This window comes from Drosophila kikkawai, chromosome 2L (assembly GCF_030179895.1).
Source record: "Drosophila kikkawai strain 14028-0561.14 chromosome 2L, DkikHiC1v2, whole genome shotgun sequence".
Taxonomy (NCBI): Eukaryota; Metazoa; Arthropoda; class Insecta; order Diptera; family Drosophilidae; genus Drosophila; species Drosophila kikkawai.
In genome coordinates, this window is record NC_091728.1 from 28,989,265 (window position 1) to 29,015,645 (window position 26,381).

Below are 26,381 nucleotides of genomic sequence, written 5' to 3' on the forward strand. Positions count from 1 at the left end.
CTTTCGAAGTGTAAAAATAAAATAGTGAAAAATGACTGGTCGCGGTAAAGGAGGCAAAGGCTTGGGAAAAGGTGGCGCCAAGCGTCATCGCAAAGTGCTGCGTGATAACATCCAGGGTATCACAAAGCCAGCCATCCGTCGTCTGGCTCGGCGTGGCGGCGTGAAGCGCATTTCGGGACTCATTTACGAGGAAACCCGTGGTGTTCTGAAGGTGTTTTTGGAGAACGTGATCCGTGATGCCGTCACCGTCTACGCCCTGAAGAGACAAGGCCGCACCCTGTACGGTTTCGGCGGTTAAAAAATCAGTACAGTTTGTACTTCTCAACAATCGGTCCTTTTCAGGACCACCACTTAATTTCATAAAAGAGAAAAATTATCAAGTTATATTTCGCATATATCTTAACATTGAATATTCTAGCCGAAGAATGGAAATATCTTTATTTGAATTGGTCGGGGTTTCCGTAGGAAGACAATCATCTTTAGGTAGCGTAAACTGTCTTGCAATGACAATGTTCATTGTCCATGTCCTGGAATTTCTCTGACGACGACTGTACTATTGGTTTCTGCATAGCGATAACCAAAAATATAAATATTATATGTATATTTTATATATATAAATTTAAACTTAGCTAGGCATATTTGAAAATGTAAGTTTCTTTTGAAATAGTTTGGTCGTCCTGAAAAGGACGTTTGGGTTTGAGTTTGTTTTTATGTACAAGGTTTCTGGCAAAAAGTGAGCAAAACCTCACAGAGGATCCTTAATTCAGATAGTGACTGAGAAAACAAAAGCGAAGTGAGTGAGACGGAAGTCGTTGAAGTTAAAGCCGCCGAAAGGCAAATGGCTGCTTATGCAGCCGCAAACCACCAAACAACAGCAAAAGTGAACATCAATAAACAAATGGAAAATGAACAAGAAAAAACAATAATAACAGAAACAACAAAAGCAAATAACCAACAACCAAACAATCAAACAATAAAAAGTAACCAGCAACAACAACAAATAAACTATGATTTAATCGAAGTTATAACATCCCAAACACAACCACCACAACAACAACTGCAACAAAAAACGCAAATTCAACAACCAAAATCACAACAACTAACCTACAACACAATCAAAGTGCTAAAACAACAACAAAAAACAACAAGTGCCTTAGGCAATTCCAGCACTAAAACAGTGCTAGGGAAGCGCCACAACAAATACAAAACAATGACTGATGCAAAAAAAGCATCTCTAAAAACAAAATCAAATAGTGAAGACTCTGAGTCTGAACCCACAGTCCATATAATGGAGGTGGATATTGAAACAAACAAGCGCCGGTTTGAGACGACGTCGGAAGACAGTGATGAAAATTACGACTCCAGTGACAGTGAAATGGACACTGAAAATGAGACTGTCCCAAATGAAGAGTTCGAGCTATTAAAAGAAGAACTTAAAAAAATGAAAAGTGAAATGCAACAACTACAGAACCAAAACCAACAACTACAGAACCAAAACCAACAACTACAGAACCAAAACCAACAGCTACTCAAAGCAAACGAAAACAAAACCAGCAACAGCAACAACAATAACAACAACGCCAAAAACAACAACAAAAACAAAAATGCCAAAAACGACAAAAGCAACAACAATAACAACAAAAATAGCAACAACGATACAACAAATTATTATCTGCCAATAGCAGACCAAGAAGAACCCTCAACCTCAAATGCATCGAAGCCACAGCCAAAGAAGACAACATCAACATCAGCTACAACACCTAAAACAACACCAACAACGAACACAGCACCAGCCGAAGAAGAGAACCTGCAGAACCTGCCGGTAATTGTTATCTACAACTTAGATGCTAAGAAAATTAAAAACCTCATACCATTTAAGCACACCCTAAATATAATAAATAAAAATATTATCCATATTAAAACATATAAGCTAAAAAATCTAAATGCAGCAAAAAATATATTAACAGGCAACAAAGCACTGTACTTCACATACACGCCAAAACAACTAAAACCACACAACATTATAATTAAGAAAATACCCCCAGAAATATTTGACAAAAATGAGATTAAACAAGCTTTAAATGACATAATACCTGAACTAGAAATACTAACAGTAGAGCCCTACAAAGAAAAATTTTGGCTAGTTACTATTAAAAAATCACAAAACATAAAAAACATATATAAAATAAAATATATACTAAATTGCAAGGTAGAAGTAGAAGGGTATAAACCCCATCCCAATCACATAAAACAATGCAAACGCTGCCAACGTTTTTCGCACGTAGCTAGCAACTGCAACATGCCGTATAGGTGTGTCAAATGCCTAGAGCCACACAGCCCAGGGCAATGCAAGGTCAAAAAACCAGAAAATAATGAAACACAAGCTTTAAAACCTAAGTGTGTAAACTGTAAAGGAGAGCACACAGCAAACGCAAAAATATGTCCCTTCAGGAAAAGCCAAGTCGAAAAATTAGCCGAAAAGAGAAAAAATAATGAAACAAAAACAAACAACCAAATCGTCAAAACAACCCAAATAAATAGAATAACCCCAAACAGATCTTTCTCATCTCTATTCCCAACCAATAATAGCACGAACATAAACAACAACAACAATAATCAACAAAATAAAAACACTCCTAAAACAACCATAAATACAATAAATGATGATACAAAGGAGGCCTTTGGAAAAGACCTAATCACGTGCATAGAAATAATGAAAAATACCTTATTGAACTATCCGAAAACGAACAATAGTGCTGACAAGAAACTAATAATACTAGAATTTATATATAACTTAGCACAAAAATAAAGCATGAAATGCATTTTTCTAAACGTGAACGGACTAAAGCAACTGCGAAGAAGAGCAAAACTAAATGATTTTTTAAATAAATATAACCCGGATATCATGCACATAGCAGAACACCATCTACAAAATAACAACCAGGCCATGCTAAAAAACTACAAATTTATCAGACAAACCACGATCACAAAAAAACATTAAAAAGATAATATAGTAGCAATCTGCATGAAAAATAATATAAAATATCAGCAAATATACATTAAACAAACAGAAACAATGGAAGTAATAGCCCTAAAACTCTTCCACAATAACAAAAACATAATAATAGCAACCCTCTACAATAGACCAAAAGACCACCTAGAAACCAAAGACCTGGATTTAATCTACAATAGGCTCAAAAATATTCCAACCACATTACGATATAAAACACATAAACCAAGCAGGAAAAATACTACACAACTGGATTCTAAATAATCCAGACCTAATCATATGCACACCCGAAGAACCAACCCATCCCGGTAGAAAAAATAACACAACAATAGACCTGTTCATTCTTTTAACAACACAAATATTAATAATCATAATGCAAGGTGATAAAAGACTACCCGTCAGACCATCATGCAATACAAATAACAATTAACCACCTCAAACAAAATAGACTCATAAGAAACGAACCAAAAATCATCCACAATTTTAATAAAATCAACACAATAGCCCTAAGTCATGCAATACTAAAAAATCTAGGCACTATACCCAATAACAAAAACCAAAACATAGAAGAAATTGACAAACATATACAACAACTGATGCAATAAAAACAGCCATAGACGATCCGAAAATCATACCAAAATATAAAATCAATCCAAATACAAACTGCATAGCACTAGAACTAGGAAGAAAAAGCAAGCAACTTATACAGCAAAAAAAGAAATTAAGAAGACTGCTACAACGTAAAATGCAAACCCTAACAATAAACCAAAAAAATCTTATAAAAAATAAAATACTAGAAATAAACAGACAACTAAATGTTATAATAGAAAACAAAAAAATTGAAATAATCAGCAACCGCCTAAAAAATATTAAAACAAATAAAATAAACCATAAAATATTACAACAAACAAGCCCACACATAAGAACACAAAAACAACTACAAACAACCATCATACTAGATAACACAGAAAAACAAGAAATTGACTTCAACACAAATAGCACCCATCTAACAACAAATTTTGAAAAAATCAATGGATTAGCTTGGTCCTTTGAAAAAATACACAAACAAAACGACAACATGACACTAGCCAGTACATCACTAAGAAACCATAAAACAGAAATAGAAACATCAATAGCACAAATAACTGAAATAAATAGCACAATAACAAACTTTAATGACATCCAAACAGCAGACGGAGACTGGGAGACAACACAGCAACCCATATTCACAACTACAGAAAAACTTTTCAACATAATTAAAGAAAAAAATAATAAAAAATTTACAGGCCCAGATCTAACAAGCAATTATCTATTAAAACATTTTAACATTCCGATCATAAAACATATAAACAGGATTTTTAACCACTGCATAAATCACTCTTACTATTCAATAGAATGGAAAAACAGTAAAATTATACCAATCCAAAAACCAAAAACAGACCCACATTCACTAAAAAGTTATAGACCCATAGCCATCCTCTCAGCAATAGGCATGCTACTGGAAAAAATAATAGCACAAAAAATCAAGGCACACCTAAAAGAAAAAAACATACTAAAAAACAATCAATATGGATTCAGAGAAAGTATCTAAATAAAGCACGCACTTCTGGACGCAAATAAATTCATATTCGACAATATACACATAAAAAGAAGCACAATAGCATGCGCCTTAGATTTCGATACAATATGGATTGATGGTCTAATCCATAAAATGAAAACACTAAAATTTGACAAAAACACATTAAAAATAACATCTAGATACCTAAAAAATAGAACATTCTATGTAACAAGCCCAAACAATGAAAACTCAATCAGAAGAGACATAACGGCAGGAGTTCCCCAAGGATCAATCCTGGGACCAATCCTATATAACATCTACCTGCACGACATCCCTGAATACTTAATAAATCAAAACACAACAGTTAGAATAATGAAACTAATATATGCAGATGACATATTAATACTAGGATCAGGAGCACGCATGACCAGTGTTGAAAATGAACTAAATAGCCACCTAGACAAGCTGTCTGAATATTTTGCCAAATGGCACCTCAAACTCAACACGAGCAAATGCATCTGCTGCACTCTCAAAGGCAGGAAGCTAGGAAATATATATAAAAACCACAGACGCTACAAGCCAAAAATCTACATAAACAATAACATACCTTGTTGGAGGGGGGCGGCTCTAACTCTGAAATGCACTCGAAATAAGAACACGTAGACTTTCGGGTTGTTTCGCGACGTGCGTCGGATGTCTTTATTTATGCAGAAGTAAATTGGTACTAACTATACAAAAGAAACTAAAGCTAGGGAGAGCGGATTGGAAGCTCTAGGACTGGAAGTCCGGAGGAAGAGGGAGAGAAAAGGAGAGCGTTCGGGATCACACTGCCTCCCGAAATTGAGCGCCTTTCTGGCGTGAACATTCTCCCCCCCCTTGCGAGGATACGCAGCAAAAGTACCAGGAAGTACCAGGATAACGCTGAGCGTTCGTCGGCATGTAGAAGGGTGTGGTGATCCTGTCCACACGACTGGCATCGGTCGTACTTCGACAGGATCCTCCGGAATGGTGGTGGGCCAGGCAGTTGACGCAGTACTTCCTGTCGATGACTGTCTGGAGCCGTTTCTTCGCATCAAGCCGGAGAAAACGGTGGCACTTCCGAAGAGGATGGTTCCCTTGGCAGACTCGGCATTGGTAGGATAAAATACCTCGGGAACGTCTGCTCTTGCTGTCGTCGTACGGAACCCAGTAATTGGAATCGGCAGAAGTGGTCACTCGTGTGGAGAACGAGGAAATTCTTTGGATGGGTGCAGGAATTTGTGGTGCGTCATCACGAGGATTCGGAACACTGGATGAAGGGTTCCTTGGATGCAACAATGTGTGATGCCGACCGTGACAAGTAAGACAGCTGTGGGCGCTTGTGCAATTACGGAGTTGATGACCGCTTGCAAAGCAATTTAAGCACAACTGTTTTTTCTCAATGTATGAAGTACGATCTTCTATCGTCATTTGGAGGAAGCGTGCACATTTACGCACTGGATGGTTCTCTGCAGAACACAAATCGCATCTTTTGGATAAGCGAACAATCCGCGTACTAAAGGATTGTAGTACTCGTGGCGACTGGTTGGAGATTGTCGGTTTAGACGAACGGAGGCATATCGTAGGAGGCTGGAGAGAATCGATGGTTTCCAGAGTTCTATGGCGCTCAGTAAGAAAAGAATCGAGTTCTAGCCACGACGGAATATCGGTTTTATTTGTTAAGGATTGCTCCCATAAGGATAAGGATAAGGATAAGCGTCAGCTTTGGAAGCTTCGTGGAGCACAAATAAACCAGGAGGCAGTCCCAATTATCCGTAGGAAGGCCGGACAGAGTTAGGGATGTGAGGCAATTTTGAATTGTATTCTGCAGCTCCTTCAAGGCTGCCGAAGACTCACGTTCAATGGACTGAATGTTCACCAATTTCTTCAGTTGGCTGTTTACTAACGCGCGTTTATTTTCGAAACGCTCAGATAGGTTTTTCCATGCTGAGCGGAAACCGTCGTTGGTCAGTGGCGAATTTGAAACTATGGAATGAGCTTCACCACTCGTCTTGGCATTTAAATAGAACAACTTTTCTACAGGGGTCAGCGTAGGATTGTCGATATAGACCGCTGTGAAAAGGTCCCGGAAAGTCGGCCAGCGAAGATAATCGCCCGAGAAAACTTCCGTTTCGCACGGAGGAAGCCGACAGCCCGACGGAAAGGAATTTTGGGGCGCAGGAGGTTGGACTGGAGCTGCTTTAGCAGAGATCGTATCGATCTGTTCCATGAACTTGGCGGCACACCGTTCATAAATGGAATAGGTGTCGTCGTATTTTGCCTTAAGAGTAGGCAAGGTGTCTGCAGCGCCCTCTAAACCAACTGAAATTAGCTCTGAACAAGCTTCGTACTCTGTCTCGACCTTGTCCCATAGCGCTCGGACTTGGTCGAGATGGATTTGACAAGAGTACTTGGATGGAGTGGGTGCTGCTAGATTGCAGACTCTGGACTCGAAGTGACTGAAGACGGTCACAGATCAAAGTAAATTTGTTTGGAATTGAAGGAGCCATTTTGGATATTTTTGTTTTTTACAAAAATGTAATGTAAATATATATTAAAATTTATGGGTCGAAGTTTGATTGGGAATTTAGGAACCAATCGGACTCGTAATAATTATTTTTGCTATAATAATTATCTTTGTGGAAAATTGTATTTTCTCCTTCGGAATTTAAAACGGGAATATGCAATTCAATTTAATAATTCCGGTCAGCAGCGAATAATATACGGTCACACTAGTGCGGATACGGAAGCGCACTTGGATTTCTAACTTAATTCGTTAGTTGGAATTTTAATATAAAATAATTTACAAATTATTTTATTGATCTGGACTTATGTGATTGACCGGTGCTGTATTTTGGAACCAATACTTGTGTATGTCTATTTGTGCACTTGTCGTATGCAAGTGCAAAATAGCAGAGATAAGGAGAGGCGGAAAAAATTGCCAAATATCGGAGCGTCGTATGCAGACGATTAAGTATGTATGTAAATACGTATTGCAGCTCAGGATAGAGCGAGGGAGTAAAAAACAACAAATATATGTACGAATTAAATAAATTTGTAATTTTAGTAGCTGCGGGCAGTTATTGTTGTAAATTTGTAAATATAAGTTTCGGAGTGAAGTGGACTGTAATTGTAGTATGTATGTAATGTAAATAAATGCTAGCGGGAACACAGTAAACGAGAAGGAATTAAGAATAATTCGTAATTGGAAAGTTTTACTGTGGCTTAGGCATTTATTTAAACAAACACTTTATGAATTTTGGAACCCGTAGATCTTGTATAGAAATTATTTGGATATAATTTCTCGAATTGGGGAAATGTCAATGTTGACAGCGATTGTAGTGGTGTGGACTGGACTGTATTGACTATGTATGTAAATGTAAATAAATGCTAGCGGGAACACAGTTAACGAAGAGGAATTGAGAACTATTGGAATTAAATTCTCACTGTGGCTATTGCATTTATTTATTTATTTAAACACACACTTTTGGATTTTGGCACAAATGTAGAAAATGAAATTTGGATTCGGAATTGGAACTTATTATGCTGCCGTAGTGTCGGATCAATCGGACTTAGGATTTAGACAAATCATACAGAGAGATTAAGACGAATTGAGCTTCGCAAAACCTAACTGTATGACCGGCAGCAATAATATATTTGAACTTATCTTGTGCGGTGTTAAAGCCACCGGAGCTGCTGGTGGATGAAATCCGGCTCGAAGGACCAAATGTTGGAGGGGGGCGGCTCTAACTCTGAAATGCACTCGAAATAAGAACACGTAGACTTTCGGGTTGTTTCGCGACGTGCGTCGGATGTCTTTATTTATGCAGAAGTAAATTGGTACTAACTATACAAACGAAACTAAAGCTAGGGAGAGCGGATTGGAAGCTCTAGGACTGGAAGTCCGGAGGAAGAGGGAGAGAAAAGGAGAGCGTTCGGGATCACACTGCCTCCCGAAATTGAGCGCCTTTCTGGCGTGAACATTCTCCCCCCCCTTGCGAGGATACGCAGCAAAAGTACCAGGAAGTATTAGCTCTGGAAAGCGTAGGATAACGCTGAGCGTTCGTCGGCATGTAGAAGGGTGTGGTGATCCTGTCCACACGACTGGCATCGGTCGCTACTTCGACAGGATCCTCCGGAATGGTGGTGGGCCAGGCAGTTGACGCAGTACTTCCTGTCGATGACTGTCTGGAGCCGTTTCTTCGCATCAAGCCGGAGAAAACGGTGGCACTTCCGAAGAGGATGGTTCCCTTGGCAGACTCGGCATTGGTAGGATAAAATACCTCGGGAACGTCTGCTCTTGCTGTCGTCGTACGGAACCCAGTAATTGGAATCGGCAGAAGTGGTCACTCGTGTGGAGAACGAGGAAATTCTTTGGATGGGTGCAGGAATTTGTGGTGCGTCATCACGAGGATTCGGAACACTGGATGAAGGGTTCCTTGGATGCAACAATGTGTGATGCCGACCGTGACAAGTAAGACAGCTGTGGGCGCTTGTGCAATTACGGAGTGGATGACCGCTTGCAAAGCAACTGCTTTTTCTCAATGTATGAAGTACGATCTTCTATCGTCATTTGGAGGAAGCGTGCACATTTACGCACTGGATGGTTCTCTGCAGAACACAATTCGCATCTTTTGGATAAGCGAACAATCCGCGTACTAAAGGATTGTAGTACTCGTGGCGACTGGTTGGAGATTGTCGGTTTAGACGAACGGAGGCATATCGTAGGAAGCTGGAGAGAATCTATGGTTTCCAGAGTTCTATGGCGCTCAGTAAGAAAAGAATCGAGTTCTAGCCACGACGGAATATCGGTTTTATTTGTTAAGGATTGCTCCCATAAGGAAAGCGTCAGCTTTGGAAGCTTCGTGGAGCACAAATAAACCAGGAGGCAGTCCCAATTATCCGTAGGAAGGCCGGACAGAGTTAGGGATGTGAGGCAATTTTGAATTGTATTCTGCAGCTCCTTCAAGGCTGCCGAAGACTCACGTTCAATGGACTGAATGTTCACCAATTTCTTCAGTTGGCTGTTTACTAACGCGCGTTTATTTTCGAAACGCTCAGATAGGTTTTTCCATGCTGAGCGGAAACCGTCGTTGGTCAGTGGCGAATTTGAAACTATGGAATGAGCTTCACCACTCGTCTTGGCATTTAAATAGAACAACTTTTCTACAGGGGTCAGCGTAGGATTGTCGATATAGACCGCTGTGAAAAGGTCCCGGAAAGTCGGCCAGCGAAGATAATCGCCCGAGAAAACTTCCGTTTCGCACGGAGGAAGCCGACAGCCCGACGGAAAGGAATTTTGGGGCGCAGGAGGTTGGACTGGAGCTGCTTTAGCAGAGATCGTATCGATCTGTTCCATGAACTTGGCGGCACACCGTTCATAAATGGAATAGGTGTCGTCGTATTTTGCCTTAAGAGTAGGCAAGGTGTCTGCAGCGCCCTCTAAACCAACTGAAATTAGCTCTGAACAAGCTTCGTACTCTGTCTCGACCTTGTCCCATAGCGCTCGGACTTGGTCGAGATGGATTTGACAAGAGTACTTGGATGGAGTGGGTGCTGCTAGATTGCAGACTCTGGACTCGAAGTGACTGAAGACGGTCACAGATCAAAGTAAATTTGTTTGGAATTGAAGGAGCCATTTTGGATATTTTTGTTTTTTACAAAAATGTAATGTAAATATATATTAAAATTTATGGGTCGAAGTTTGATTGGGAATTTAGGAACCAATCGGACTCGTAATAATTATTTTTGCTATAATAATTATCTTTGTGGAAAATTGTATTTTCTCCTTCGGAATTTAAAACGGGAATATGCAATTCAATTTAATAATTCCGGTCAGCAGCGAATAATATACGGTCACACTAGTGCGGATACGGAAGCGCACTTGGATTTCTAACTTAATTCGTTAGTTGGAATTTTAATATAAAATAATTTACAAATTATTTTATTGATCTGGACTTATGTGATTGACCGGTGCTGTATTTTGGAACCAATACTTGTGTATGTCTATTTGTGCACTTGTCGTATGCAAGTGCAAAATAGCAGAGATAAGGAGAGGCGGAAAAAATTGCCAAATATCGGAGCGTCGTATGCAGACGATTAAGTATGTATGTAAATACGTATTGCAGCTCAGGATAGAGCGAGGGAGTAAAAAACAACAAATATATGTACGAATTAAATAAATTTGTAATTTTAGTAGCTGCGGGCAGTTATTGTTGTAAATTTGTAAATATAAGTTTCGGAGTGAAGTGGACTGTAATTGTAGTATGTATGTAATGTAAATAAATGCTAGCGGGAACACAGTAAACGAGAAGGAATTAAGAATAATTCGTAATTGGAAAGTTTTACTGTGGCTTAGGCATTTATTTAAACAAACACTTTATGAATTTTGGAACCTGTAGATCTTGTATAGAAATTATTTGGATATAATTTCTCGAATTGGGGAAATGTCAATGTTGACAGCGATTGTAGTGGTGTGGACTGGACTGTATTGACTATGTATGTAAATGTAAATAAATGCTAGCGGGAACACAGTTAACGAAGAGGAATTGAGAACTATTGGAATTAAATTCTCACTGTGGCTATTGCATTTATTTATTTATTTAAACACACACTTTTGGATTTTGGCACAAATGTAGAAAATGAAATTTGGATTCGGAATTGGAACTTATTATGCTGCCGTAGTGTCGGATCAATCGGACTTAGGATTTAGACAAATCATACAGAGAGATTAAGACGAATTGAGCTTCGCAAAACCTAACTGTATGACCGGCAGCAATAATATATTTGAACTTATCTTGTGCGGTGTTAAAGCCACCGGAGCTGCTGGTGGATGAAATCCGGCTCGAAGGACCAAATGTTGGAGGGGGGCGGCTCTAACTCTGAAATGCACTCGAAATAAGAACACGTAGACTTTCGGGTTGTTTCGCGACGTGCGTCGGATGTCTTTATTTATGCAGAAGTAAATTGGTACTAACTATACAAACGAAACTAAAGCTAGGGAGAGCGGATTGGAAGCTCTAGGACTGGAAGTCCGGAGGAAGAGGGAGAGAAAAGGAGAGCGTTCGGGATCACACTGCCTCCCGAAATTGAGCGCCTTTCTGGCGTGAACATTCTCCCCCCCCTTGCGAGGATACGCAGCAAAAGTACCAGGAAGTATTAGCTCTGGAAAGCGTAGGATAACGCTGAGCGTTCGTCGGCATGTAGAAGGGTGTGGTGATCCTGTCCACACGACTGGCATCGGTCGCTACTTCGACAGGATCCTCCGGAATGGTGGTGGGCCAGGCAGTTGACGCAGTACTTCCTGTCGATGACTGTCTGGAGCCGTTTCTTCGCATCAAGCCGGAGAAAACGGTGGCACTTCCGAAGAGGATGGTTCCCTTGGCAGACTCGGCATTGGTAGGATAAAATACCTCGGGAACGTCTGCTCTTGCTGTCGTCGTACGGAACCCAGTAATTGGAATCGGCAGAAGTGGTCACTCGTGTGGAGAACGAGGAAATTCTTTGGATGGGTGCAGGAATTTGTGGTGCGTCATCACGAGGATTCGGAACACTGGATGAAGGGTTCCTTGGATGCAACAATGTGTGATGCCGACCGTGACAAGTAAGACAGCTGTGGGCGCTTGTGCAATTACGGAGTGGATGACCGCTTGCAAAGCAACTGCTTTTTCTCAATGTATGAAGTACGATCTTCTATCGTCATTTGTAGGAAGCGTGGACATTTACGCACTGGATGGTTCTCTGCAGAACACAATTCGCATCTTTTGGATAAGCGAACAATCCGCGTACTAAAGGATTGTAGTACTCGTGGCGACTGGTTGGAGATTGTCGGTTTAGACGAACGGAGGCATATCGTAGGAAGCTGGAGAGAATCTATGGTTTCCAGAGTTCTATGGCGCTCAGTAAGAAAAGAATCGAGTTCTAGCCACGACGGAATATCGGTTTTATTTGTTAAGGATTGCTCCCATAAGGAAAGCGTCAGCTTTGGAAGCTTCGTGGAGCACAAATAAACCAGGAGGCAGTCCCAATTATCCGTAGGAAGGCCGGACAGAGTTAGGGATGTGAGGCAATTTTGAATTGTATTCTGCAGCTCCTTCAAGGCTGCCGAAGACTCACGTTCAGTGGACTGAATGTTCACCAATTTCTTCAGTTGGCTGTTTACCAACGCGCGTTTATTTTCGAAACGCTCAGATAGGTTTTTCCATGCTGAACGGAAACCGTCGTTGGTCAGTGGCGAATTTGAAACTATGGAATGAGCTTCACCACTCGTCTTGGCATTTAAATAGAACAACTTTTCTACAGGGGTCAGCGTAGGATTGTCGATATAGACCGCTGTGAAAAGGTCCCGGAAAGTCGGCCAGCGAAGATAATCGCCCGAGAAAACTTCCGTTTCGCACGGAGGAAGCCGACAGCCAGACGGAAAGGAATTTTGGGGCGCAGGAGGTTGGACTGGAGCTGCTTTAGCAGAGATCGTATCGATCTGTTCCATGAACTTGGCGGCACACCGTTCATAAATGGAATAGGTGTCGTCGTATTTTGCCTTAAGAGTAGGCAAGGTGTCTGCAGCGCCCTCTAAACCAACTGAAATTAGCTCTGAACAAGCTTCGTACTCTGTCTCGACCTTGTCCCATAGCGCTCGGACTTGGTCGAGATGGATTTGACAAGAGTACTTGGATGGAGTGGGTGCTGCTGGATTGCAGACTCTGGACTCGAAGTGACTGAGACGGTCACAGATCAAAGTAAATTTGTTTGGAATTGAAGGAGCCATTTTGGATATTTTTGTTTTTTACAAAAATGTAATGTAAATATATATTAAAATTTATGGGTCGAAGTTTGATTGGGAATTTAGGAACCAATCGGACTCGTAATAATTATTTTTTCTATAATAATTATCTTTGTGGAAAATTGTATTTTCTCCTTCGGAATTTAAAACGGAAATATGCAATTTAATTTAATAATTCCGGTCAGCAGCGAATAATATACGGTCACACTAGTGCGGATACGGAAGCGCACTTGGATTTCTAACTTAATTCGTTAGTTGGAATTTTAATATAAAATAATTTACAAATTATTTTATTGATCTGGACTTATGTGATTGACCGGTGCTGTATTTTGGAACCAATACTTGTGTATGTCTATTTGTGCACTTGTCGTATGCAAGTGCAAAATAGCAGAGATAAGGAGAGGCGGAAAAAATTGCCAAATATCGGAGCGTCGTATGCAGACGATTAAGTATGTATGTAAATACGTATTGCAGCTCAGGATAGAGCGAGGGAGTAAAAAACAACAAATATATGTACGAATTAAATAAATTTGTAATTTTAGTAACTGCGGACAGTTATTGTTGTAAATTTGTAAATATAAGTTTCGGAGTGAAGTGGACTGTAATTGTAGTATGTATGTAATGTAAATAAATGCTAGCGGGAACACAGTAAACGAGAAGGAATTAAGAATAATTCGTAATTGGAAAGTTTTACTGTGGCTTAGGCATTTATTTAAACAAACACTTTATGAATTTTGGAACCCGTAGATCTTGTATAGAAATTATTTGGACATAATTTCTCGAATTGGGGAAATGTCAATGTTGACAGCGATTGTAGTGGTGTGGAGTGGACTGTATTGACTATGTATGTAAATGTAAATAAATGCTAGCGGGAACACAGTTAACGAAGAGGAATTGAGAACTATTGGAATTAAATTCTCACTGTGGCTATTGCATTTATTTATTTATTTAAACACACACTTTTGGATTTTGGCACAAATTTAGAAAATGAAATTTGGATTCGGAATTGGAACTTATTATGCTGCCGTAGTGTCGGATCAATCGGACTTAGGATTTAGACAAATCATACAGAGAGATTAAGACGAATTGAGCTTCGCAAAACCTAACTGTATGACCGGCAGCAATAATATATTTGAACTTATCATGTGCGGTGTTAAAGCCACCGGAGCTGCTGGTGGATGAAATCCGGCTCGAAGGACCAAATGTTGGAGGGGGGCGGCTCTAACTCTGAAATGCACTCGAAATAAGAACACGTAGACTTTCGGGTTGTTTCGCGACGTGCGTCGAATGTCTTTATTTATGCAGAAGTAAATTGGTACTAACTATACAAAAGAAACTAAAGCTAGGGAGAGCGGATTGGAAGCTCTAGGACTGGAAGTCCGGAGGAAGAGGGAGAGAAAAGGAGAGCGTTCGGGATCACACTGCCTCCCGAAATTGAGCGCCTTTCTGGCGTGAACATTCTCCCCCCCCCTTGCGAGGATACGCAGCAAAAGTACCAGGAAGTATTAGCTCTGGAAAGCATAGGATAACGCTGAGCGTTCGTCGGCATGTAGAAGGGTGTGGTGATCCTGTCCACACGACTGGCATCGGTCGCTACTTCGACAGGATCCTCCGGAATGGTGGTGGGCCAGGCAGTTGACGCAGTACTTCCTGTCGATGACTGTCTGGAGCCGTTTCTTCGCATCAAGCCGGAGAAAACGGTGGCACTTCCGAAGAGGATGGTTCCCTTGGCAGACTCGGCATTGGTAGGATAAAATACCTCGGGAACGTCTGCTCTTACTGTCGTCGTACGGAACCCAGTAATTGGAATCGGCAGAAGTGGTCACTCGTGTGGAGAACGAGGAAATTCTTTGGATGGGTGCAGGAATTTGTGGTGCGTCATCACGAGGATTCGGAACACTGGATGAAGGGTTCCTTGGATGCAACAATGTGTGATGCCGACCGTGACAAGTAAGACAGCTGTGGGCGCTTGTGCAATTACGGAGTGGATGACCGCTTGCAAAGCAATTTAAGCACAACTGTTTTTTCTCAATGTATGAAGTACGATCTTCTATCGTCATTTGGAGGAAGCGTGCACATTTACGCACTGGATGGTTCTCTGCAGAACACAATTCGCATCTTTTGGATAAGCGAACAATCCGCGTACTAAAGGATTGTAGTACTCGTGGCGACTGGTTGGAGATTGTCGGTTTAGACGAACGGAGGCATATCGTAGGAAGCTGGAGAGAATCGATGGTTTCCAGAGTTCTATGGCGCTCAGTAAGAAAAGAATCGAGTTCTAGCCACGACGGAATATCGGTTTTATTTGTTAAGGATTGCTCCCATAAGGAAAGCGTCAGCTTTGGAAGCTTCGTGGAGCACAAATAAACCAGGAGGCAGTCCCAATTATCCGTAGGAAGGCCGGACAGAGTTAGGGATGTGAGGCAATTTTGAATTGTATTCTGCAGCTCCTTCAAGGCTGCCGAAGACTCACGTTCAATGGACTGAATGTTCACCAATTTCTTCAGATGGCTGTTTACCAACGCGCGTTTATTTTCGAAACGCTCAGATAGGTTTTTCCATGCTGAGCGGAAACCGTCGTTGGTCAGTGGCGAATTTGAAACTATGGAATGAGCTTCACCACTCGTCTTGGCATTTAAATAGAACAACTTTTCTACAGGGGTCAGCGTAGGATTGTCGATATAGACCGCTGTGAAAAGGTCCCGGAAAATCGGCCAGCGAAGATAATCGCCCGAGAAAACTTTCGTTTCGCACGGAGGAAGCCGACAGCCAGACGGAAAGGAATTTTGGGGCGCAGGAGGTTGGACTGGAGCTGCTTTAGCAGAGATCGTATCGATCTGTTCCATGAACTTGGCGGCACACCGTTCATAAATGGAATAGGTGTCGTCGTATTTTGCCTTAAGAGTAGGCAAGGTGTCTGCAGCGCCCTCTAAACCAACTGAAATTAGCTCTGAACAAGCTTCGTACTCTGTCTCGACCTTGTCCCATAGCGCTCGGACTTGGTCGAGATGGATTTGACAAGAGTACTTGGATGGAGTGGGTGCTGCTGGATTGCAGACTCTGGACTCGAAGTGACTGAGACGGTCACAGATCAAAGTAAATTTGTTTGGAATTGAAGGAGCCATTTTGGATATTTTTGTTTTTTACAAAAATGTAATGTAAATATATATTAAAATTTATGGGTCGAAGTTTGATTGGGAATTTAGGAACCAATCGGACTTGTAATAATTATTTTTTCTATAATAATTATCTTTGTGGAAAATTGTATTTTCTCCTTCGGAATTTAAAACGGAAATATGCAATTTAATTTAATAATTCCGGTCAGCAGCGAATAATATACGGTCACACTAGTGCGGATACGGAAGCGCACTTGGATTTCTAACTTAATTCGTTAGTTGGAATTTTAATATAAAATAATTTACAAATTATTTTATTGATCTGGACTTATGTGATTGACCGGTGCTGTATTTTGGAACCAATACTTGTGTATGTCTATTTGTGCACTTGTCGTATGCAAGTGCAAAATAGCAGAGATAAGGAGAGGCGGAAAAAATTGCCAAATATCGGAGCGTCGTATGCAGACGATTAAGTATGTATGTAAATACGTATTGCAGCTCAGGATAGAGCGAGGGAGTAAAAAACAACAAATATATGTACGAATTAAATAAATTTGTAATTTTAGTAACTGCGGACAGTTATTGTTGTAAATTTGTAAATATAAGTTTCGGAGTGAAGTGGACTGTAATTGTAGTATATATGTAATGTAAATAAATGCTAGCGGGAACACAGTAAACGAGAAGGAATTAAGAATAATTCGTAATTGGAAAGTTTTACTGTGGCTTAGGCATTTATTTAAACAAACACTTTATGAATTTTGGAACCCGTAGATCTTGTATAGAAATTATTTGGACATAATTTCTCGAATTGGGGAAATGTCAATGTTGACAGCGATTGTAGTGGTGTGGAGTGGACTGTATTGACTATGTATGTAAATGTAAATAAATGCTAGCGGGAACACAGTTAACGAAGAGGAATTGAGAACTATTGGAATTAAATTCTCACTGTGGCTATTGCATTTATTTATTTATTTAAACACACACTTTTGGATTTTGGCACAAATGTAGAAAATGAAATTTGGATTCGGAATTGGAACTTATTATGCTGCCGTAGTGTCGGACCAATCGGACTTAGGATTTAGACAAATCATACAGAGAGATTAAGACGAATTGAGCTTCGCAAAACCTAACTGTATGACCGGCAGCAATAATATATTTGAACTTATCTTGTGCGGTGTTAAAGCCACCGGAGCTGCTGGTGGATGAAATCCGGCTCGAAGGACCAAATGTTGGAGGGGGGCGGCTCTAACTCTGAAATGCACTCGAAATAAGAACACGTAGACTTTCGGGTTGTTTCGCGACGTGCGTCGAATGTCTTTATTTATGCAGAAGTAAATTGGTACTAACTATACAAAAGAAACTAAAGCTAGGGAGAGCGGATTGGAAGCTCTAGGACTGGAAGTCCGGAGGAAGAGGGAGAGAAAAGGAGAGCGTTCGGGATCACACTGCCTCCCGAAATTGAGCGCCTTTCTGGCGTGAACATTCTCCCCCCCCCTTGCGAGGATACGCAGCAAAAGTACCAGGAAGTATTAGCTCTGGAAAGCATAGGATAACGCTGAGCGTTCGTCGGCATGTAGAAGGGTGTGGTGATCCTGTCCACACGACTGGCATCGGTCGCTACTTCGACAGGATCCTCCGGAATGGTGGTGGGCCAGGCAGTTGACGCAGTACTTCCTGTCGATGACTGTCTGGAGCCGTTTCTTCGCATCAAGCCGGAGAAAACGGTGGCACTTCCGAAGAGGATGGTTCCCTTGGCAGACTCGGCATTGGTAGGATAAAATACCTCGGGAACGTCTGCTCTTGCTGTCGTCGTACGGAACCCAGTAATTGGAATCGGCAGAAGTGGTCACTCGTGTGGAGAACGAGGAAATTCTTTGGATGGGTGCAGGAATTTGTGGTGCGTCATCACGAGGATTCGGAACACTGGATGAAGGGTTCCTTGGATGCAACAATGTGTGATGCCGACCGTGACAAGTAAGACAGCTGTGGGCGCTTGTGCAATTACGGAGTGGATGACCGCTTGCAAAGCAATTTAAGCACAACTGTTTTTTCTCAATGTATGAAGTACGATCTTCTATCGTCATTTGGAGGAAGCGTGCACATTTACGCACTGGATGGTTCTCTGCAGAACACAATTCGCATCTTTTGGATAAGCGAACAATCCGCGTACTAAAGGATTGTAGTACTCGTGGCGACTGGTTGGAGATTGTCGGTTTAGACGAACGGAGGCATATCGTAGGAAGCTGGAGAGAATCGATGGTTTCCAGAGTTCTATGGCGCTCAGTAAGAAAAGAATCGAGTTCTAGCCACGACGGAATATCGGTTTTATTTGTTAAGGATTGCTCCCATAAGGAAAGCGTCAGCTTTGGAAGCTTCGTGGAGCACAAAATACACCAGGAGGCAGTCCCAATTATCCGTAGGAAGGCCGGACAGAGTTAGGGATGTGAGGCAATTTTGAATTGTATTCTGCAGCTCCTTCAAGGCTGCCGAAGACTCACGTTCAATGGACTGAATGTTCACCAATTTCTTCAGATGGCTGTTTACCAACGCGCGTTTATTTTCGAAACGCTCAGATAGGTTTTTCCATGCTGAGCGGAAACCGTCGTTGGTCAGTGGCGAATTTGAAACTATGGAATGAGCTTCACCACTCGTCTTGGCATTTAAATAGAACAACTTTTCTACAGGGGTCAGCGTAGGATTGTCGATATAGACCGCTGTGAAAAGGTCCCGGAAAGTCGGCCAGCGAAGATAATCGCCCGAGAAAACTTCCGTTTCGCACGGAGGAAGCCGACAGCCAGACGGAAAGGAATTTTGGGGCGCAGGAGGTTGGACTGGAGCTGCTTTAGCAGAGATCGTATCGATCTGTTCCATGAACTTGGCGGCACACCGTTCATAAATGGAATAGGTGTCGTCGTATTTTGCCTTAAGAGTAGGCAAGGTGTCTGCAGCGCCCTCTAAACCAACTGAAATTAGCTCTGAACAAGCTTCGTACTCTGTCTCGACCTTGTCCCATAGCGCTCGGACTTGGTCGAGATGGATTTGACAAGAGTACTTGGATGGAGTGGGTGCTGCTGGATTGCAGACTCTGGACTCGAAGTGACTGAGACGGTCACAGATCAAAGTAAATTTGTTTGGAATTGAAGGAGCCATTTTGGATATTTTTGTTTTTTACAAAAATGTAATGTAAATATATATTAAAATTTATGGGTCGAAGTTTGATTGGGAATTTAGGAACCAATCGGACTCGTAATAATTATTTTTGCTATAATAATTATCTTTGTGGAAATTTTTATTTTACAAATTTATTTAATTCGTACATATATTTGTTGTTATGGCGAAGATAATCGCCCGAGAAAACTTCCGTTTCGCACGGAGGAAGCCGACAGCCAGACGGAAAGGAATTTTGGGGCGCAGGAGGTTGGACCGGAGCTGCTTTAGCAGAGATCGTATCGATCTGTTCCATGAACTTGGCGGCACACCGTTCATAAATGGAATAGGTGTCGTCGTATTTTGCCTTAAGAGCAGGCAAGGTGTCTGCAGCGCCCTCTAAACCAACTGAAATTAGCTCTGAACAAGCTTCGTACTCTGTCTCGACCTTATCCCATAGCGCTCGGACTTGGTCGAGATGGATTTGACAAGAGTACTTGGATGGAGTGGGTGCTGCTGGATTGCAGACTTATAATGATTTAACTTCTGGTACGGCTGTGGAGTTTCTTCGGGTTCAGCCTCGGCTGGAAAGGGAATCGGGTTTTCGTGCACTATACTGCGCTCTGCGCTCAGCTCGCCGGTATTGGGGTCGGGGTCCTTCCTATCCCTATAATTTCCTTTGCTCACCAGTCATATATAAAAAGATAAGTGCACTTGACTGAAACTACGTTATAATGAATAAAAACAAACAAGAGAATTGCATCAGATGGTATCCCCAAACGGTGTGAACGATGACAGTGAACTTGGTGAACGTTGTCCTTTGGGAGTGATCGAGATGTTATGATCACTCGTTCCTCTAAGTAGAAGAGTATTGCGGGTCCTTTGCCAGTTTGGTAGGGGGTGGGGGGGGGGTCAGTAGTCACGCATGACTGCGCACGAGGGGTGCGGAGGGTCATTAGTCACGCATGACTGCGCGCGAGGGGGGCGCAGGTGTCCTAATTAGCATAAAAAATCAATTAATTATTAGGGGGAAGGGGTTTAGGGTAAGATCCTCCCCCTCATTATTTTATGCATGCATGATCATGTGCAGTTTTGTGTGTTGTTAAGCGTGAGAAACTGATTGGGAGGGGTTAAAGGGATAAGGTGTGTGTTCAAGCATGGGAATTTGTGGGATTTTGTGAAGGAGGGAGGGATGAGACATAAGGAATTTGTGAGAATTTGTGAAGGAGGGAGGGATGAGGCATAATGCGTAAGAATTTATTAGGGTTAGTTATTGTGCGTATCCGGCTTGTGTTAATGTGATTCAATTAGGATAGCAGGTGTGTAAGTCACCCCAGTTATTTAACTTGACTAAACGTGTAATACCTTGTAACGGTTTTGTTTCTGTTGTCATGCGTGAGAATTTGTGAGATCGTGTGGTGGTAGATGGGGTGAGTTCTCATGCTTGTGCCATGAAATTTCTATGTATGAACAGTGAGGGTTGTTGCTTACCTGTTGATCTATGAATTTGTGAGATCGTTTGGCTTATGCCTGAACGGTTTGTACCTGGCCGACTCGTGTGGTGGTGGTGGATGGGAAATGTTCTCATGCTTGTGTGTAGCTTGTGTCAAGAAATTTCTAGGTATGAAAAGCGAGGGTTGTTGCTTACCTGTTGATCTATGAATTTGTAAGATCGTGTGTGTGGCTCGTGTCTACCCAGGCCTGCTTGTGTGTTTTAATTGGTGGAAAGTAGATTCAATTAACTTGGCTAAACATGTAATGATATATTTTGTTGTATAATTTGAAGGTATTTTCTACTTATGTGCATATAGGATGAGTATATGTATGACATAAGTGGAGAGTAGATGATGATATAGAAGGTAATAGATGTGTGTATATGAATATCACCCCCTTAATAGTGAGAAGGTATTCCGTGGGAAAGGGTGGGCGATCGTAAACGTTTAAATTAATAAAGAAAGCATGTGAAAGGAATCGAAGAAATTTGAATATATCCCAAAATATCTTCAAGACTTTCCCACACCGCATGAAAGAAAGAGTTGTGTGCATGTGAGAGTGGATGATCGCAGATGTTTGAATTAATAGAGAGGGCATGTGAACTAAAAGACACATTTTCTAGGAAACAAAAAATGTATCCTAAATATTCTTAAGACTTTCCCACACCTTTTGTAACAAAGAGTTGCGTATAAGGGTGGAGGATCTTAAGTGTTTCAACCCCACCATCCTATGTGTAACATATGTGGATGTTACCTTAAATTAGCATAATTTCGGGGAGCTAACCTTCCTAATAGAAAAGGGATGTGAACAAAAAGAGAAATTTGAAGAACACATAAGAATTTACCCCCTTAAGACTTTCTCACACACATTCATAGAAATAAGGAAATGGGGTACTTTCTAAACCCCCAAAAAGTCATCTTGGAAAGTGCATTTCGGGAAATGGTTTTAGTTTAAAAAAACATTCGCTCGCGTTAAGATATTTTTCTTCGTCTCGAAAATTTCTCTCGGTCTCCAATAATACATTTTTTGTAAAGTGAAAACTCGACCAAGTGTTTAAAAAATATATAACAAAAAAAAGAAACTGAAAAAAAAGCAAAGTGAAAGTGAACTGAATAATGTAAATAGTGCTGTGTTGTGCTATTGACCAAATCAGAAAAAAAAAATAATAAAAATAAATTAATTAAAAAGCAAACAAACAAAAGGAAAATTTAAGAAATTATTTAAACTTTTTGTAAATAGTGCTGTGCTGTGCTATTAACCAAATCAAAAAAAATAAAATAATAAAAACAAACAAACAAAAGGAAAATTTAAGAAATTATTAAAACTGTTTGTAAATAGTGCTGTGCTGTGCTATTAACCAAATCAAAAAAATAAAATAATAAAAACAAACAAACAAAAGGAAAATTTAAGAAATTATTAAAACTGTTTGTAAATAGTGCTGTGCTGTGCTATTCAAAAAAAAAAAAAAAAAAAAAAAAAAATCGATCAAGTGAATTAAAAAACATAAAATAAAAAAACAAGAACCAAAATGTATCGATTCTGCGAAAAGTGCAATAAGCCCACAAATTCCTCTGCTGTATGGAATCAGCATGTGCGAACGGAGAAGCATAAAATGAATGCTATTGAACCCGTGGATTCCCGGGTCAAAAAAGTAGCAGATGGATTTCGAGGGAGGATCCTTCACTACCTGTTCGAGAATACGCAGGCAGGAGTGATATTCCCGGCATCATTTTTACGAGAGGCAGGAGACGCATTTCTGCCTCATCTAGCAACAATTTTGGAAAGCTATGCATCCGTAAAAGTTAATTTTGAACTTTTCGGTTTGTATAAGCTATTAAAAGATGAGGAGGAGTGTATGGAGATGAAGTCATTTCAATCGAAAATGACAATTCTCTCCATGCACTCAGACATTAACAATGAATATGAGGACCACACCGAGAAAATAATTGGGAAAATGGATGAGTTCCAAGAGAGGGATAGTGGATGGACATTGGTCCACATCGCTCGGCTTGAGATGAACGTGAACCAATATTCACCAATAAGAGGATCGTCATTTATCGAGCTACCCAAGGCACTGGAACATAAAGCATCCATTGTGAGTGTAAGAAACTTGAACGATGAGTTTTGTTTCAAGTGGACGATAATTGCTGCGATCATGAACAAATCAGCCAAACGGAGTAGATGCAGCGGGTATAGGGTTAACATTGAAGATGATGTTATCACCCTCCAAAACGGGTATCAATTGGATTTCAGTGGATTGGAGTTCCCTCTCAACCCCCGACATATCACGGATTTTATGAAAAAAAAACCTGGAGCTGAGCGTATCTGTTTTTGGATATGATGATGGATTAATTTATGGTCCCATTTTTTACCCACCTGAGGTGAAACCCCGCCAAATAAATATGCTGCTTTTGGAGGAAGGAAATAAAGCGCACTACACATGGATAAGAAATCTTTCAGGGTGAGTCTTATTTATTATTATTATTTCTGCAATAGATGCCTGAATTATTCCTTAACTAAGGAAGCCGCCAAACGTCATTCTGAAGTGTGTAGCAAAATAGTTTCCAGACTGCCCAATCCGAAGAACGCCACCCTCCGCTGCACGAATGTTCATAAGGAGGTTAAGGTGCCATTTTCAGTATATGCTGACTTTGAAGCTATACTGCAGCCTGATGAGAAGGCTATTAGTCAAAAACTATTTAAAATAAATACACATGTGCCTATAGCATATGCATATTATATTAAGTGTGCGTATGATGATAGTCTAAGTAAGATTGAAATTGAAACGACCTTAGAAGCAGGGCAAAATTTTGTGAATTCACTCATTACAAATTTAAAATTTATTTATTCAAATTATATTTCCATCCAAATGTCTATGGATGAGGAAGAAGAATTCCAAAAAACTGATAAATGCCATATCTGCCATAGTCCCCTTTTATTAGATAGGGTGAGGGATCATTGCCATTTTACTGGTAAATTCAGAGGTGCTGCACATAATGCATGCAATTTAAAATATCAAGTCCCAGATTTCATCCCAGTTTTTTTCCATAATTTCTCCAGGTATGATTGTCATTTATTCGTGAAAGAATTGGCTCTCATACCTGGAGAAATGAGTGTTATTCCGTCAAATAAGGAGCACTATATTTCCCTCTCAAAAACTATATATACTGATGATGGGGGAAGTTTTCAGATTCGCTTCCTTGATTCTTTCCGCTTCATGTCGTCCGCCTTAGACACACTTGCATCAAACCTAGATGATGATCAATTAGTAACAACGAAAACCTTCTTTGAAAATCAGGAAGAATTTTCTTTGATGAGGCGTAAGGGTGTATTTCCTTATGAATATTTAGATTCAGTTGAGAGGCTATCAGAAACTTCTTTACCTCCCCGAGAAGCATTCTATAGCTCCCTAACAGAAACTAATTGTTCGGAAGAAAATTATACTCATGCACAGAGGGTTTGGGATAAATTTTCATGTCAAAATTTAAAAGATTATTTGGAATTGTATTTGAAAACAGATGTCTTGCTAATGACAGATGTTTTTGAAAACTTTCGAAATATCTGCATGAAAATTCACTCATTAGACCCTGCGGATTTTTACACCTTACCTGGTTTATCATGGGAGGCCATGTTAAAATATACCGAAATTGAGTTAGAACTATTAACAGATATAGATCAATTAAAATTTCTACAGTCGGGCATTCGTGGTGGTCTCGTGCAATGCGTAAATCGATATTCAAAAGCTAATCATAAATATTTGGATTCTTATGACGATAAAAAAGAATCCCAATATTTATCATATTTTGATGCCAACAATTTGTATGGATGGGCCATGTCCCAACCTTTGCCATATGGAGGATTTGAATGGGTATCAAGGGAAACCCTTGATAATATAAATATATTAGAGCACCCAGATGATTCTGAATATGGATACATTTTCGAGGTAGATTTAGATTATCCTTTTAGCTTGCATGAGACTCATAATGACTTACCATTTTGTTGTAGTAATCAGCTACCAACACCATCATCTAAAGTAAAAAAATTAATTGCAGATCTAAAAGATAAAAATAATTATATAATCCACTATAGAAATTTGAAACAGTGCTTAGAATGTGGATTACAATTGAAAAAAATTCATAGAGGTCTTCGCTTCTTCCAAAAACCTTGGTTGAAGAAATATATTGATCTTAATAATTTTCATCGTACAAATGCTAATAATACATTTGATAAAAAATTTTATAAATTATTCAACAACAACAATTCGATCTTTGGAAAGACCATGGAGAACGTTGATAAACGCGTTAATATTAAATTAATTTCAGAATGGGAAAGTGCAACTCCAAATGATTCTCCTGGTCGTAAAAGAGATTGCGCCCGTTCACTGATTTCCAAATCTAACTTTCATAGTCTTAAAAAATTTTCGGATCATTTTTATGCATTTCAAATGAACAAATTAAATGTTTTATATAATAAACCATTATATTTAGGTTTTTCAATTTTAGGAATTTCAAAATGGAAGATGTATGATTTTCATTATAATTATATGAAACCAAAATTTAATGAAAACATACAATTGAATTACATGGATACAGATTCATTTATATATACCATCAAAACTGATGACTTCTATAATGATATTAAAAATGATATAGAGTCATATTTTGATACATCTGAATTTCCAGATAAAATTGCAGAAACGTATAATTTCCCTAAAACCAATAAAAAAAAGTTAGGGTTTTTCAAAGATGAACTCAATGGGAAACCCATGCTCGAGTTTGTTGGTTTACGCTCGAAAATGTATTCATTTAAATTTAGTGATGGTGATGGTAGCGCTGAAAAAACAATAAAAAAATCAAAAGGTGTCAAACGAAGCGCGATAGAGAAAATAGACTTTCATGATTATAAAAAGTGTTTGCTTTCTGAGGAGTCTGTGATAGGGTCAATGGCAATGATTCGATCATCAAATCATATAGTATCTACTATTAGGTGTAATAAAATTATACTTAATAGTAAAGATGATAAGAGAATTATAGATTCTAATAAAATGGGTACTATGGCATATGGGCATTATAAAATAGAAGAAAAAGATTTAGAATGTAAAATAGCTGAATTAGATGTAAGTATTTTCGAATGGAATGAGAAAATAAAAAAAATTGAAAATTGTACAAATAGGAGTAATTTAGAACAAAAAAAATTAGAAGAATATTTACAAAAAAGAGAGGAAGACCAATTTAAATTGGAAGTCAAGGAATTAGA

At 39.9% G+C, this 26,381-nt stretch overlaps 2 protein-coding genes across 2 annotated transcripts; both read left to right on the forward strand.

The window, feature by feature from the left end:
• LOC108084633 (histone H4-like) lies at window positions 1-298 on the forward strand. Its single transcript, XM_017180921.3, has one exon. It carries the CDS (start codon window positions 32-34, stop codon window positions 296-298), a length of 267 nt encoding a protein of 88 aa, XP_017036410.1. The 5' UTR covers window positions 1-31.
• Window positions 299-1,288: 990 nt separating this feature from the next.
• LOC138928594 (myb-like protein AA) lies at window positions 1,289-25,510 on the forward strand. The gene is made up of 2 exons (XM_070285868.1): window positions 1,289-1,822; window positions 25,448-25,510. Exons 1-2 carry the CDS (start codon window positions 1,289-1,291, stop codon window positions 25,508-25,510), a joined length of 597 nt encoding a protein of 198 aa, XP_070141969.1.
• The last annotated feature ends 871 nt before the right edge of the window (window positions 25,511-26,381 follow it).